The sequence below is a fragment of the Prorops nasuta genome, unplaced genomic scaffold, assembly GCF_024137725.1.
Source record: "Prorops nasuta isolate Cenicafe-Biocafe unplaced genomic scaffold, Cenicafe_Pnas_1.2 PNAS00033, whole genome shotgun sequence".
NCBI classification, from domain to species: domain Eukaryota; kingdom Metazoa; phylum Arthropoda; class Insecta; order Hymenoptera; family Bethylidae; genus Prorops; species Prorops nasuta.
Window position 1 is genome coordinate 1,475,208 of NW_027116830.1, and position 15,958 is coordinate 1,491,165.

General features: G+C 40.8%; 1 protein-coding gene across 16 annotated transcripts in view; it reads right to left on the reverse strand.

The window, feature by feature from the left end:
* LOC136783491 (rap guanine nucleotide exchange factor 2-like) overlaps positions 1 to 15,958 on the reverse strand; it is a 111,488-nt gene that overhangs the window by 43,688 nt on the left and 51,842 nt on the right. For 6 of the 16 annotated variants that reach the window (XM_066743697.1, XM_066743694.1, XM_066743709.1 and 3 more), the window contains exon 1: positions 9,852 to 10,173. The exons of 3 other annotated variants lie outside the window; for them this stretch is intronic. Coding sequence is in view for 1 of the 13 variants with exons in the window: in XM_066743705.1 (XP_066599802.1) it covers positions 8,043 to 8,050 (8 nt within the window). In the remaining 12 variants the exon portion in view is untranslated. Of the gene's footprint in view, positions 1 to 8,042; positions 8,107 to 9,851; positions 10,176 to 15,958 lie in introns of those variants that run through there. 7 more of the 16 variants (XM_066743693.1, XM_066743690.1, XM_066743691.1 and 4 more) reach the window with 4 other exon arrangements.

Here is a 15,958-nt window from a genome sequence, read left to right on the forward strand (position 1 = left end):
TAGGTACCCTACATCACAGGTTGATACGAGGTTGTTGTACTGTTAAAGGCAGACGAAGGGCAGGGTGAACCAAAACCGCATGAAAATGATAAGATATATATATATATATATATAATATATTTTTGAATATATTCCTACCAGATCGATGAGTTTAGTTTATCAACAGAAATTTTTGAGGATAGATTCAAAGTCAAAGGTCAGAAATTTCACAATTCTAACGAGGCTTGGAGCAAAACCTACGATGATATGCAGCGTATAGGCATGTTGAGCATGGTACACATATACATACAAGCAACCTATACAGCACGTTAATAGAAGGTTGTTGGACTGTCAGAGGCAGACGAAGGGCAGCGCGAGCCGATGGTACGGAAGGGGATAAGATAAAACGCGTGCTCGACGTATAGTATACTAGCTCCCCAGGGATCTGGTGGCCTCCTACTACTCTAATAATAGACACTTGCATCCCTGGTCCCTCCCCCCACTCTCACACACATGTTTCCCGATATTATCCCAGCCGTTGAACGATAGCGTCCTACCCGAACGCATTTTTTCATCCAACCGTGTTGCTTCAATAATATACGAATAGATAAAAAACACCAGCCTAGGCTCAGCGTCCTATAATTCAACCAACCAAGCGGAAAAAACCAAGCGTCTTCTCCCTTTTGATAAATTATCCTAAAAAACAAAAAAAACTATGAACGCTTCGAACACACAAAGTTGACTGATCAACGATCAAAATGTACGAATGGGAAATATGAAGAGCATTCGTGTCGATCGGATGATCGAGGTTTAACCGAGAAATGAGTTGTTTCAAGGTACAAAGCTAATTGAGTTGTTGCGGAATTAATGGGGAGGAACGATTAAGAACGGAGTCGAGTGAGAGTGAAAGAGCTGAGGAGGAATGTCGATTGATTCTCCTGGCGTCTCTCACGCGTGCACGTAGAAATCGTGAGAGAGCCGTAGCGTGGCTGGGTGTCGTCGCTCGTTGCGGTTGCGCCCATTGAGACGTCGAGGATTCCCACAGAGCGCTACTAGGCAAAGGCCCTTCTTCCAACGACTCGGAGGAACACATGTGAACGATCCGGTAGCACTGCTTCTTCTCCTAGGTCAAAGTTCAGCGCACCTAACCACCATCCTCTCTTCTGCCAACCTAATTTCCTCTCACGACTCACGACTTTTTCTCCGAGACACACACCACGTGCCCTCCAACCAGAAACCGCGAAATCCCGCCAAAACCAAGCGCAGATTTTGTCTAAGAAAACCTTCGGAGAGAGAATCGATGGTTTTTGCGGGATTAAATTTTAGGTTTTGGAGAACAGAGGGTTTTATAAGAACAGAATCGTATTGGATCATTTTTATGCGGTGAAGGCGAATGTTTTTGGATCGGAGAAGGTAAAGTGGAGGAGGGGGAAGTTGTTAGGAGTGTGGACGTTGGGAAATAGAATAAGGGAGGTAAGGAAAAGTGGCGTGGCGTTAAAGGACATATATCTGACTCTCGATTGAAAAGTAAAATAGAAGGAAAGTCGGCAGCAGGAGACAAGCAAATCAATCAACTGGCGAGCTCTGTTCGAGTAACGGTTAATTTTGTCTCGAACCGTGCCATTCCCGTTAAGACGCGCGAGATTAGCCACGCCAGATATTTTTAGCAAGAAGAAGCACCACTTTTATGCCTTATAAAGATGCGACACATTCGAGAGAGACAATTTCCAAATTGTCCTTACACGTACAAATGAAATCCGAATGCTTAATTTCCTATACTAAAATAATAAATGGATTTATGGTTGAGGAATTTATTGCATTCAGACATCGCGATTAGCCACGTCGCTGGAAAACTGGTAATTATCACTATATTGATCAGTAGTGGTACCAATTATAATTACACCAGTTTTTCAATCGTCCCGATCATCCGCGACGTTTGGACAACTGGTAATTATAATTGCAATTGCTATATATATATATATATATATATACTGATCACTAGTAATAATTACCATGTTGCCCGACTGCCACAGCTGATCGCAACGGTCGCACAACGAATTTCGAGCTTTGCGCAAACAAGAACCAAGGCAGAATTATGCGAAAATGAGTTAACATCGTCAAATTCAGCGAAAATAAAATCGCAGTAATTTTATAATATATCAGTAATAAAATTGTCAAGAATAATCCAGTTATAAAGGGGCGTAATAAAAATTTATGACCAAATGCTTCGTTTCATTCATAGCTGTATATTAATTTAAAAATCTCAATCGTGTTCAAATTTTTATCGTCGGTTGCTTCCTTCTACATAACTTTTTTGCTATAAATTTTCATGTAACGCATAACGTTACGACAGCTTATTTATCGGAGAAGGCAGTTTTGAGGGCTGAATGTTAAAGTTGGAGCCACGATAAAAAACTGATTCAGTTTTCAAGAAGAATCCCCGTGGCTGCTATATCCAGTTATTCTACTGAAAATTGTCAAACGATATTTCCGGATCCTTGCTAAAGGATAGGAAGCACGATACTGGAGCTATATAGGCTCGATCGTGCAAAATTCCAATAACTATACTCGAGGCAGCATTTTTCATTCGGTTTAGTCCGAATTACGAAATCCTTTCTCATCCCTCTATAAGCATTATACGAATCTCTGGCAAAGATCGTTGTTCGCCTGCAGAATTTGCTCTTCCTCCTTGGAACTCCTCCTTTTGAAAAAGGGTAGAGGGGAAGGGGGGTGCCTGTGGTGCGCTGCGAGGGGATTAAAATTCTAATTGATGATGAAGTGGAAGCTCTGGTATACCGGAGGCTATTCGACCTAGTTAGGGTCTTGCACGTAGGTGTTAAAATGTCTTTATTAGAAGGCTTTGCAACCCATCAAACCTCAACGCGAAACCATTTGCAATTACGTATATATATATATATATATATATAGATGAATGGATGTTTCGATAATTTGCAATATTCGAATTGTTGAATAAATCCTAAAACAAAATATATACCACGGTATATTTTACATTTTCTCGTTTTTTTATTTCCAATAAAATTGAAAAACCTTATATATATATATATATATATATATATATATGATGGTGAAGAAAGTTTGAAGACGAGGATTCGTAGCTGGTTTCTCGAGTTGGGATCGACGAGTGTGTTTTCTGCTGGAACTATTGCGCAACTACGATGCATAACGGGGATAAGTGGGAGTGGGTAAGGGTGTATATATATATATATATATATATATAGCAAAGGACGTATCGGAATATAGATAAAAGTCCGGAGAAGCCTCAAGAGCGAGTCTCATACTTGTCGTCGACTGTCGCCAAGAAAAAAGACGATTCAATTGCCACTCTATTCTAATGAAATTGCCACTGGATTTCAATTCAATCCAGCCTCAACGCTGATCCCAGCTCTGCGAGAAACTTTTTCTTCGATGAAAGCAATCTGGCCTAAAGTTTTAATAACGATGAGGCTGGAAAAAGTCGAAATCCCAGCGCCGATGGTAGAGCGGTGCAAATTCGAGCTGCGATAAGGGGAAATACGATTTTAGCGATTCGAACGAGTACGGTGTATGCTTATATATATATATATATATAGGAGGATATTTGAACAGAAAGAAAAATTAGCATTCGCGTACGAAGAACTGGACACGGAGAATTTCCTCGGTTGAATATTAAAAATCGCCCTTTTTTCAATGCTGGAAAATCTCTCGTTCGAGTCTTATGCAAATATTAAAATTCATTCGTATTTTTAAGCGAATGGACGCAACCAAGCGAGCCCCGTGCAGAAGCAACGTAGCGAATATAAAATAAAAGAAGAAAATATTAAGCCTTATTAAAAAGTTACTTTGCGCGCGCTTACTACCTCGTAAAAATGCATCCACGTAGGATTTAATAAATGCCTAATCCTAATCCGTCGTCGCGAGATAACTCCTGAAATCGCTCTGACGTATGGACGAACCAAGAGGCGACCTTTGACCTTTGACGTTCTCCCTTGGATTTAGGTCTTTGTTGCTGTAAACCATATATTCGACCTGCGAGAAAAGAATTAAGAGAGTTACAATCCCTATATACTGCCAGCTTGCGCTTATTAAATCGCAAAAAACTTTTAACTCGCAAAATTCTTCAACGGAGAGTAGTATTTTTCTCGCGATCCGGCAAATATCGGTTTACGAAGGAAATAAACAGATTCGTGGAAGGAAAGAAACGTTAGCGTTGAAAAATACAAAGGAACGCTGAGCAAAGAGGCAATGGGTGTAGGATAGCCACTGCCACTCCTGCCAGGATCCAGGCTAGTCCTTCGGGAATAGCTAATCGTGATACGAGGTAAAAGGCAGGATCGAATTTGCAGTGACGTGGAGCGAGAAAAATACGAGTACACGTGCAAACTCGAATGGGAACGCGAGAAACTAGAGAGTACACACCTCTTCGGTCTTTATATTATGCAGCTGTTGGCTGAAGAACTCGAGTGTGTAGGTGCAATAACTCGTGTACGTGTGGGAGATCGAAGGAAGAAATCTCCCGGAGGATTCAGCTGCCATTCCGAGCAATCCCGAAACCATAAATTGTGCCACTGATATGAAAGGACGAGCACGAAAATACACCATCGGCTTACCGACGCGAAAAAATAAATTCACGACGCTTCTCCGCGCGTCTATATAGGTGTCCATGCATACTCGCAAGCTCTCCTCTCCAGTAAAATTTCTTCCTTCTCATCATCCCTCAAACGATTTCTTGAAATTTTCCAATTCCACGTAGAGCAAAAAGCATTAGAAAACACGGTGCAATCGCGCAAGTAGTGCGAAAGCTCGGTTATAACGGTTGCGGCGGCATTGATCAAAGAAAAAGCTTCGAGTGTTATGAAATATATTCTTAGCTTTATTCCATTATTATAAGCCAAGGAAAGGTTGGATGTTAGTTTACGGTGGGATTAGAATAAACGAGTGGCCGAGTCGTAGATTGAAACTGTAAAAGACTGGAAAAGCTCGATAACTCGATCGCCTCAAGGGCTTGCAAGCTCGACGACTTTGGTAGCAGCTTTCGCGCTCTTGGCGGGCTTCCAAGGTGAAAAAGAGATTGCCACCCCGATGCGATAACACACCAGTGGTATTTCGCAAGTGCGATCGGCTTTTGTTAAAGCTCTCCTATCCATGAACAATCAAGTACCGATGAAAGCACAAAGCTCCCATTGTATAATTCGACTATTCCCAGAAACGAATAACAATTCATCCGGAGTGACTCGCTTATAGAGCGTCAGCTCCGAGCTTTCTCGTACTTTAAATCTAACGGAGCGTTCCTTGTGTTTACATCGATGTATCCCATTACGGAGCTTTCGAGCTTTCTCTTGAATCAATAACGTAAATAATTTTTAGGGCTAATTTTGAAAATCTACCAAGAAAATTGTTTCACTATCTGTACAGAGGTTACATAAATGTATACATCATTACGAAGCTTTCGAGCTTTTTCTCGAATTAATAACGCGAATAATTTTTAGAGCTAATTTTTAAAATCTACAAAGGCAATTTTTCCCTCTGTATATAGGGGTTATACAAAACTGGATGCAGTGCGTATCGAATATCCACACTAATTAACTCTTGCAGCTTACTTAGCGACTGAAACGAAACTTGGTTACGCGCTGTTGCCTCGCGACCAAATTATTCCCTCGTGTCTCGCTTTACGATCTTTCGGCATAATTTATGAATCAGTCATTCATACATTTATCTCTAATTAAGTCGGCACTTTACAGCACTTTTCTTCTTTCTGCCAAATTACTATATTTCTACGTTTCCGTAGATAGGAATCGACGAACTAAAGAGTTTTTACATCCAGAGCTTTTTCTTGGTGAACAGTTCGATGACCGGAAGGTAGAGAAAGAATATTTAGAGAATCGATGCTGCACAGCCACGTTTATTCCCCATGAAAGGCCCATTATAGAATTTATATTCGACAGATCGCGGTACAGTTTTCTATTTACCTACCACAGACCTCGTTTCTCCTTTCATAAACTTAAAAATTCAACTGCACATTCTCTCGTGACGACTCGGCTCTAAAAGCTTAAAGCTCCTCGATCTTTTAATTGCGACTATAATCACGCTTCATCAGTTTTTCATTGGCAAAAATAATTCGCTCACTCTGGATCTATTTCTATAATCAGAAATGGAGAATTTCTATCCCCAGAATATTTAAGTATATCTCTATCGAATATTTTGATCAAACGATTCAAGATTATACATTATGCGTAGCTTTAAAAATTTAACGGAAGCTCGAATAAAAAGGTTTAGGATTTTAAAAGAAAAAACTCTTGATGAGATTTAGACAAAAAACCATTGAATAGAGTTTTAGGATTACATGAAATTTAAATTTTCCGTGGGAGTCTCTTTGGCAAACGAAGTTGCTCGCTCGATCAGCGCACGAAGGGGTCGAGAGTGCTGGTCGATGTAGCAGAAACGTATATGTGCGAGGGAATGAAGGGAGGGGAGGGGAGGGGGGGGGGTACTGTGTTTCCTCTCCTTCAGAACTAAGGACGTACACGTGTTATGCATCCTCCAAAGTGTTTCCAGAGTATTACTGCTTCTTCCTGGCTGCCTTCAACTGCAGGATTGCGTAAGACAGATGCACTACATTCTTCCGGTCCTGTGTACACCAGAGCTCCTTCCTCCGCGCGATCCAAGCACACGAAAATCATACACGTGGCCTCATTTTTCTCCTCATCCTTCAAAATCTATGACTCGGACCGATTTAAATATTTATTCCATCGTGACTCATGCAACAGCCACGCCCTTCTCTTTATTCACCTTTCGAGGAAAAGAAAGGCTCTCAAGATTTTCACTCTCGGACAACGCTGAATTCTTCATCCTACGCAATTTTTGCATAACCGATAAAACATCCGATGAACGGTGATGGGTCCGAACGGTTTTTCAAATATATTTACAGAGCAGCTTTAATGGGAAAAGTAAATCTCGCCCTTTTACGTCTCATTTTTGAATGATGGACGAGAAAGCTGTCGAACTGATCACGTAGAAAAAATTGCACGCGTTCGATGAATTTGACCTGCTGCAGGTCAAAGCTGGCAAGGGCGAACACCTGAATCGTAGAACCTTTTATTGATACACAAGCTTCCCTCATATTTCTATAGCATAATGTTTCATTGCGTTGATCGAAAATCCGTTTTCAATTTTATTAAAGAATCGGAAAGTAATTTAGAAAAATAAAAAAAATTAGATGTATCTTGCCAAACGCAGGAGTGCGCGAGGTACCAATGCAAAATAAATGTCTGATATCTCGACGCGAAGAGGATCGCGTTCGTGCAAATCGCGTGATTCTTTCGCGCGATCGTTTCATACCGCTCGAAATGCATCGTCGAGTCAAATTGCAATATTTTAGCTCGAAAGCGAAGCGAGCCGCTATTCGGCGAATGAATCGCAAATAACATTTGCGCCGATAAGTGTAATTTACGGATAAATTAGACGACTAATTGCTCCGCAAGGTCCAATATTAATTATATAAAGCGAGTGCGGTCACGGCTTATTGTTTCGTTAAGCCGTTTTCTGGAGTAGCAGCAACGCGTGTCGAAGGTTTTCTCGCGAAATAAAGAGAGAGAGAGAGAAGAAGCGAGAGAAACGAGGAAGCGCGACGCAACGACGTGTATCGAAAGCTCACTTGGACTCGCAACAACACGTACGTGTTCCTTCCAGAGAAACTCTGCGCTCTTTCTTCCATCCTTTGCCCTTTTAACGCACGAGAATTTCTACACACATACGATTACAATTATCGAGACACTCGTTGGTATACAATTACATAAATTCACGAAACGTTGAAAACAAAGTTTTCCACCGGAGAACAATGATAAGCTCTTCCATCGTCTGGACAACGCTCGCTATATATATATGAATGTATCTAGAAAGACCCTGAATTTCGGTAAAACGAGCGAATGAGTTTTGGATTCGGAAGGAATAATCACGGCGCCAGAGCGTCGAGGGTCAGAGTCGTGTGTCAACTGGGTCACAAGGGTCAAGTACGCGTACTTGGCATCCAAGAGCACACTTTTACTATGCAAAAATGGCAAACGTACATCTGCATACAAACTGGATCCACAGCGTCGAATTCCCAACGTCGAATATCAAGCGACAATTGGGTTTGTCGAGATTCGCATTAGAATTTCTCTCCAATTAAATGAACAATCCTCGAATGGCACTGTGGAATAAGCGACGAAATCTTGAAGCAGCGTTTCATCGGATCGCCGATTATTTTGATTGGAGGAAAAATGGAAAAACCTATGTATATACACGTAAATATCGTTGTTTTTCAGGGAGAAATTGCGCGGCAGGTGCTGGCTGGACGAGCCATCTCCGAAAGTCACGCGAAACGCGATCCTCTCTCCAAACGAAAGTTTTGCCTCGAGAAAACGATCAGCGTTATGAGATTTTCCCCGTTGTTTTAAGCGCTCTCTAATTTCGACCCAGATACACCGTTGTAATATTACAAGCTGTACACGCACCTACGCGTCGTTGTTATGCCACGTCCATATTTCCTGCCCGAAAAACTCGCGAGATTCGCTCCTGTCTCTTCTCTCCCGCATTCTAAATTTAAACTGTGCGCGTCCCGCGTAAAATCTCCAGTGTGTTGCGAGCCGAAAACTCGCCAGCGCAGCAGCCGCGGTTAAAATAACCGAACAGCCACCACCCCGAGATAAAGGGGCCAAAATAAGAGATTTAACGATATATACGTGTATATATAGTGGAACGAGGCGAGGATTCGTTTCTCGAGCTCAGTAAGGCAGTGTGTTGACGGTTTCTCGTATACACCGGGTGTTGAACAGTTACGAATACTATAGATTTATACACCGAGCAAATATTTTATTCGTTTAATATTTTATAACCCAAACTTATAAACACACTACCTTAAAAACAACACGTTGAATTATTGAGCAAAAGCAAAAGGTTTACGTACACGTATCAAGATCCGGAAATTTGCTGTTAAAATCGTTGAGAAAAATGGTGAATTTTACACTGGAATTTTGTCTCTTTGCAATACTTTCTTTCGTCTCGTATTTAATTGGGATTGCACGATGAGAAAGAGTGTCGCACAGCCGGTATAAAATAACCGCGTGTGTGTGTATGGGATATGGAAAGTTTGCGGCAGAGACACACGGTGCACCTCGATGACAATAATGAATCGCTCGAAGCGATTTACGGAGAATCTTGCGTATATCGATCGATACATGCGCCACTCGCCAGTCAGGATATACTGACAAGGACGAAGTAAATTGACGGGACGATATTCCAGCATTTATCTCAATGTCCTTCCTCGTCCTTCGGGGACTACACCGTTCGCTTTCATTCATCCAACGATTGGCTCGCTGCGAGGAAATTCTTATCATCGCGTTAACCGATAATTAACCTAACGACTGCACCACTACCATCTCGCCCCCAAGCTACACGAGTTTATTAATATTTCCAAAGCACCTCGTTCTTATACGTAATTAATAATTTTTCAATAATCCCCCCGATACTTTCATCCACCTCCGAATAGTCTTCGTCGTTCACCGTTAAATAACCCAAAGAAAATCCAACCATTTTCCTAAAGAAAGAAATAAAAAAACCTGCCAAATGATTAAAAGTAGAGAAATCGATGGCAAAAGGCGGGTCAAGTTTGAAGTAAAAATATTATCGCGCGATGTCGGGGAGAGAGACGAAAGGTTTTTGATTCCGTTGATGATGAAGATTACAGCGGTGTAATCCATTTGAGTGGTCCGGTCGAGCAGCTTTATCGCATCCGACAACGCAAGGTGGTCGTAGTGCACGGCCGATCGGACAAGGCTGATCGATCGCGTGGCTCATGGATCGTAAATCGTTGATTACGTCCGGTAAGTATATGTAACCTTGTTATCGCTACACAGCCGCTTCTTCGGGGTAATCCAAAAATCGAGGAGCTATCGGCCGAGGGGTCGAAGCACTGGGTACATTTGCACTGTTGATGCACTGTCGTTGCACTGAGAGGTATGCAGCACCACTGGGGAATAACTGAATAAGGTTTTCTCCGAAGATCGGGAGGGGGGAGTTGCCGAAGAAGAACCGGTGTACCCGCCGTAGAGAGCGACGGAGAGAGAGAGAGAGAGAGAGAGAGAGACAACACGCGGTCGCGCAAAGTCCTAAACTCGACTGAACTCGACTGGCAGGAGACTACTGCTCGCCGTCGGTCGGTGTCGGTGGTGGCGGAGGTGGCGGATCAAAGGCAGCCAGAGGCTCACGCACACACACACACACAGGCACTCCCGCCCGCTGCTATTCGATACACTTACTCTCCTCTCACGAGTCTCACGCTGCTGCTGCTGTGCCTCGCCTCGCTCGCAGTCTGTGTGTGTGTGTGTGTATTAGAGCAGCTTGAAATCCTCCTCCTCCTCCTCCTCCTCCTTCTCCTGGAAGTGGGGATGAACGCGCGCTACAGAGAGGGAGGTTTGCTCCCCCTCACGGCAAAACCAACAACCATTTTCAGCAATCGAACCACGCGACGCCGCGCGCTCTACTCCTGCAATCTTTCAAGGTCCCTCTCCATCCTGATCTCCCTCTCGCATAAAAATGCATGCCCCATACCGATCGAATCAACCTCCTAGACACATATATGTATTTCATTTAAATTCTGCTACATTTATTTTCTTTACCTGGAAATTGATCATTTTGCAAATCAGTCTTGGAGTTTTTTCTCGCAATTATGCAGAGTCGATAGCAATTAACCCTTTGAGTTTGTCCGAGTACAGTGGGCTGAAGAAAGTTTTCATTAAAATCTAGACTCCCTTTGCTCTTTGTCCACAAGTTCAAAGGTAAACTCTGCTTATCTTGGAAATTCAATGAAAGTTTTTCTCTAGGATTTTCCTCGGTTTTCTATATATATTATGTACTTTTTTCTCTATATTCCTTCTCTCGTATTTTCCAAGTCAAACTCTCCTAGCTAAATCCCGATTACTTCGACGGGAATGAGGCTGGCTTACCGGCAAATGTAGTTAAACGAGTTATTGTCGTATTTGAGATATCTCTGTGCGGTATTTGCTCGGCTGTGCGTCCGACAATATTGCGGCAATATTGCTGAACGCGAGACTCATTATGTAGGTGGCATTTTATTATAAGCCGGAGTATCATAACTGACCGGGTTGCGTAACTAAAATTTGCAATAAAGAAGAAATAGAGCGCAACAGAAATTAGAAGCATACCTAACCTTTCAAAGAAAATCTTATGATTTCACTTAGAAAACAGATGTATACTCGTATATAAAGATATTGCGAAACGCTTCGATGGTTTCGCTCTATAGCCAAATATGGAGCAAAATTATATTTTGCGCTACGTACATTGCGTTATCGATAATCAGCTGCGAAATTCTTATATTTTCTCAATAGTACGAATTAATTGATAAAGAAAAGGACAAAAATGCACTATAGTTCTATTTACAAAAATTCCATACACACACGTGCAGTGGATTCTGACGAAACGATTAGTTGCGCTGCAAACAGAAATTGTTAGGTTTTCGATTGATGATTGAAGCAAAGAGCAAACACAGCGTTAATTTTGCACAATCCCTGCAGCGCAAATGCACATTGCAATTTCCTATTTACCTGTGGACTTTGCTAACAACGCAAACCGATGTCTGGAATATAATGGAGGTATTTGCGAAAAAAAATGAATGGACGACATCATCCAAAACGTCCTTCCTCCTTAAATCCTGAAGAACCTCCGATAAAAATCACGCAATTTTAACCTACGATATTCGCGTACAAGCAGCGTTTAAAACCTGCACGGATGAAACCTAAAATAATTAACTGTGAAATAATCGCAGAGTACGCGCGAATGTTTCAAGGTCATTTTCATATCGTTTAATTTTCACTGCTGCATCGTTGCAACTTTTTGCCAGATACATAAATTAGTACTCGGATAATACACCCACTATAATTATTAAATTTTCGGATAATTCCGAGAACACAAAAATGCTTCTGCATTGGAATCCAATGTAATGTTCGTAATTAAATGATAAATAACATGGTAATATGCACTTGAGTATAATTATACATATATATATATATATATATATAACGACTATCCAGCAACCAAAATGGAATATTCCTTTCGGGCACAGCTTCCCTATACATTAAATATAATACAGAGAGTATATAAATACGAATACTAAAATGAACCTTGGATTTTGGTGGGATGATTGTTGTGAACATTTTCAAAGCGTCATACACAACGTCATGTAAAGAGGATTTATATTCTATACGGTTTTTTAATCACAAATCAACGTGCAAGATTATACTACGTAACACGAAACGAGAGAGAACAATATTAAATATACTATGAATAATAAATATGAATACTGAAATTAGCCTTGAACCTCTCGCTGGTGGTTTGTTGTGAAAATTTTCAAAGCCTCGTATATATAAAAGAGGATTTACTATACGGTTTTTTTTTTTTTTTTTTTAATGACGATGAACGTGTAAGATTAGACTATATAGCGTGAAACGAGAGAACAATACTTTTTACCGTTTAGCCGTTTCTGATTGACCTGTTTCCTCGACAAAACTCCACGCAGATCCTCGCAATAAAGAAAAGGTCGGGGAAATAAAAAATAAACGCGCGTAGCGAGTCGCCGAGGACTATACATATATATATATATATATAGGAAGCGTTTGAAAATCTAAATAAAAGAGCAATCGAATGAAATGTACAATGATTCCTGGCAAAAATGTTGATTGCAGTGATTATGGCACATCGCGGAGCGTTTACCGTTTGCCTCTTTCCGATTGACCTGCTTTTTTCGCTAGGGCTGCTGTACACATTAATCAACGAACAACGAGATCTTAACTTTTCACTCGCATCACGGAAGTCGAGAAAGAAGTGGAAACGGAAGCGTACATACGCTATCTCGTGTCGATAAGTATCCAAGAGCCTCGCTAATTAAGCTGTGGCAATTGTAATCGAGCCATAATTATATGCTACCATTGCAATATTTAATTTACCACATGCAAGTGAATTTTTGTATATACGATAGTGCAACACGAGAGAGAAGGAAAGTTTTCAGGGGATTTTTTCTGCCAACTTCGATGGTGGTAGTAGTGGAGGAGGGTAGGAGAGCGATGAATGGATGACCGTATTTTGCCAATATAATGTTTCATCAGTCTCGATTAACGTGACTCTTGATTAATGCGAGTTTCACCGAACCACCGCGGATGAGGCGTCCATGTCTTTTTCCTGCTCGATGCAACGCGCGTTACGGTTAGATAACGGTGTCCAGGAAGTCCCATAAAGGTCATAATATAACGTTGCACTGCGGTCGTTAGCGATTTACCGCGTTATTACGATATACCGATTTCAGTGCAGCCCTGCTGCTCCCCTACCCTCGCGATAAAACCAAATCGACTATAATGGGATTCGTGTCGAGAGAGCTGCGTAAGGAATTTATCGTAAAATCCCATTTAATTTCTGGAAAGAGAAACACTCGTCGAATAATTAATCAGCGATGCTGGGCTTTCGATTTTTTCTTCTAATTCTTAATGGCTGTATAGCTGTATATGCTTTAATTTATCAATTAATATCGATTTTACTGCTAAAGGTCGGTGCAATCATATTTTTGGTCCGTCCCATCGCCACTTTTCCCATGTTTATTAAATTAATGAATCTACCAAACGAGAAACGCGAAAATACTCAATTTAGCGATTCTCGTAGTTTCCATAAATTTAATTCAGGATAATTTGTCGAACGATTAATTAACGACGCTGATCTTTGAACTTTTCATTCAATCCGAATTGTTAATGCGTATACTACTATGCTCTAATTTCTCATTAATTTCGATGCTAAAACGTTAGAGGGTGGTATAATTGTGTTTTTCGTTTATCCTGTGTTGCCACTTCTCTCTCTCTCTCTCTCTCTCTCTCTCTATCTCTCGTGCTTGTTAGGTTAATGAATGGACAAAACGAGAAACGGGAAAATGCTGGATTCATTGATTCCAGTATCTCGAACGAATTTAACGCAGGAAAAAAGTGTCTTTTCTTTTGGGTTTGCACAGCAGACGTATATATATATATATATATGTATATACACACAGTAGTTGTGCAGGGTTGAGTTTTGCCAGTGTCTTGCACAGGAAGGAAGGATAGGAGAGAACGGAGGTGGCGAATATCGATCAGAGGGCTAGTGCTGTCTATATAGAGAGGAGAGGGACAGGGGAGTGAGGGTGGATAGGTAGTTGTAAACAGAGAGAGAGAGAGAGAGAGAGAGAGAGAATAGAAAGGAAAGAATATTTGGTACTCGCGCTTCGTTTGCTGGCATGACTGTGGCGATGGTGGCAAGTCGGATACCGTTACGAAAGTGGCTTTTTTCGTTCTCGATATACATCGATACTCTCGATGAAAGGAAGAGATAGAAAATAAACGGAACTCGTATCGCCCAATAGGCGTGATTCTATGAACCGAAACACCGGAAAGAGCTACTGTCGCCAACTGCGCAAAGCTATTCCAAACACTGCGCAATTATTTCATTCACAGTGGAAAGCATTTAGTTTTTCAGATAATATATCGATTGAGCCAGAGGGATAGTTTTAAACTAAAATTCAATGTACACAGTTTATGGAGGATAGTAAAAGTTTTTTCATGTGTATTGGGAGATAGGAATATTTTTAATTGCGAACAAACAGCCATTTTATTGCATTTTTAGACATTTATTTTTCGAGGTTATTGATCCGGAGAAGGACACAGGGTGACTGGTGAATTTTTGGCTGAGATTCTAGGATCATTTTCGTTAGAATATTCGTGGAGAATTTGTCCGCGGTGGAGAGGCATTGCAGTTGAAAAGAGAGAGGATTTTCATCTTGTCCGTCTCTACTTTCAGACCATTTATCTTTATCGTCACCACTCCATCTTATGTTTATTACAATAGATTTACAAGACAATGGCTTGCTTTTCCAAACGCCCACATCTCGTTCCAACAGTACTACTGCGCTTTTATCGGAATTATTATTATAACGAATTATTGGATCTGTCTGGAACTCTGGGCAGCCTCGAAAATTCGCAAAAATCTTTTTCGGCCTTCGTTGTTCTCCGTTCTCCTGTGGACGATGTGTTAAACATTTCTATGCACAAAAACTTTTCTCAATTATGCCTGTGTATACATCTGGGGGTTTTATTGGAATTATTATTATAACGAATTATTGTGAATCTGTCTGGAACTCTGGGCAACCTTGATAATTTGCAAAAATGGATTTTGTCCTTCGCTGCTCTCCGTTGTCCTATATAAGAGAGATGTATTAAAAATTTCTATCAAACTTCTCACAAAAGTTTTTTTATGCATACAATATCTGCTGTTTTATTGGAATTATTATTATAACGAATTATTGGATTTGTCTGAAAGTTCGAGCAACCTTGACGATTTGCAAAAATTGCTTTCGAACCTTCACTGTTCTTTTATCTTATATAAAATAGTGTTAAAAATTTCTATCAAACTTTGCACAAAAGATCTTTTCCCAACTCTCCATGTAAATCTCGTGTTTCATTGGTATTATTATTATTACGAATTATTGGATCTGTCTGAAACTCCGAGTAACCTTGACGATTTGCAAAAATGGTTTTGGTCTTCGCTGCTCTCTTATCTTATAAAGTGGTGTTTCAAAATTTTCTATCAAACTTTTCACAAAAGTTCTTTCCTCGAATCTCCGCGCAAATCTCCTGTTTCGTCGGAATTATTTCAAAACGAATGATTGGATCTGTCTGAAACTCCGGAGAACCTTGACGATTTGCAAAAGTGATTTTGGTACCTCGCTGTTTTCTCTCTCTCTCTCTTATCCTACAAAGTGATGTGTTAAACATTTCTATCAAGCTTTTTACCAAAGTTCTTTTCTCAACTCTCCGCGTAAATCTCGTGTTTTCTAGTAGGATACGTGGTTCGGACACCCACTCCTCGCACAATGCTTTCATCCCTATGATGAAGAGCCATCGGACTCCCTCAACGA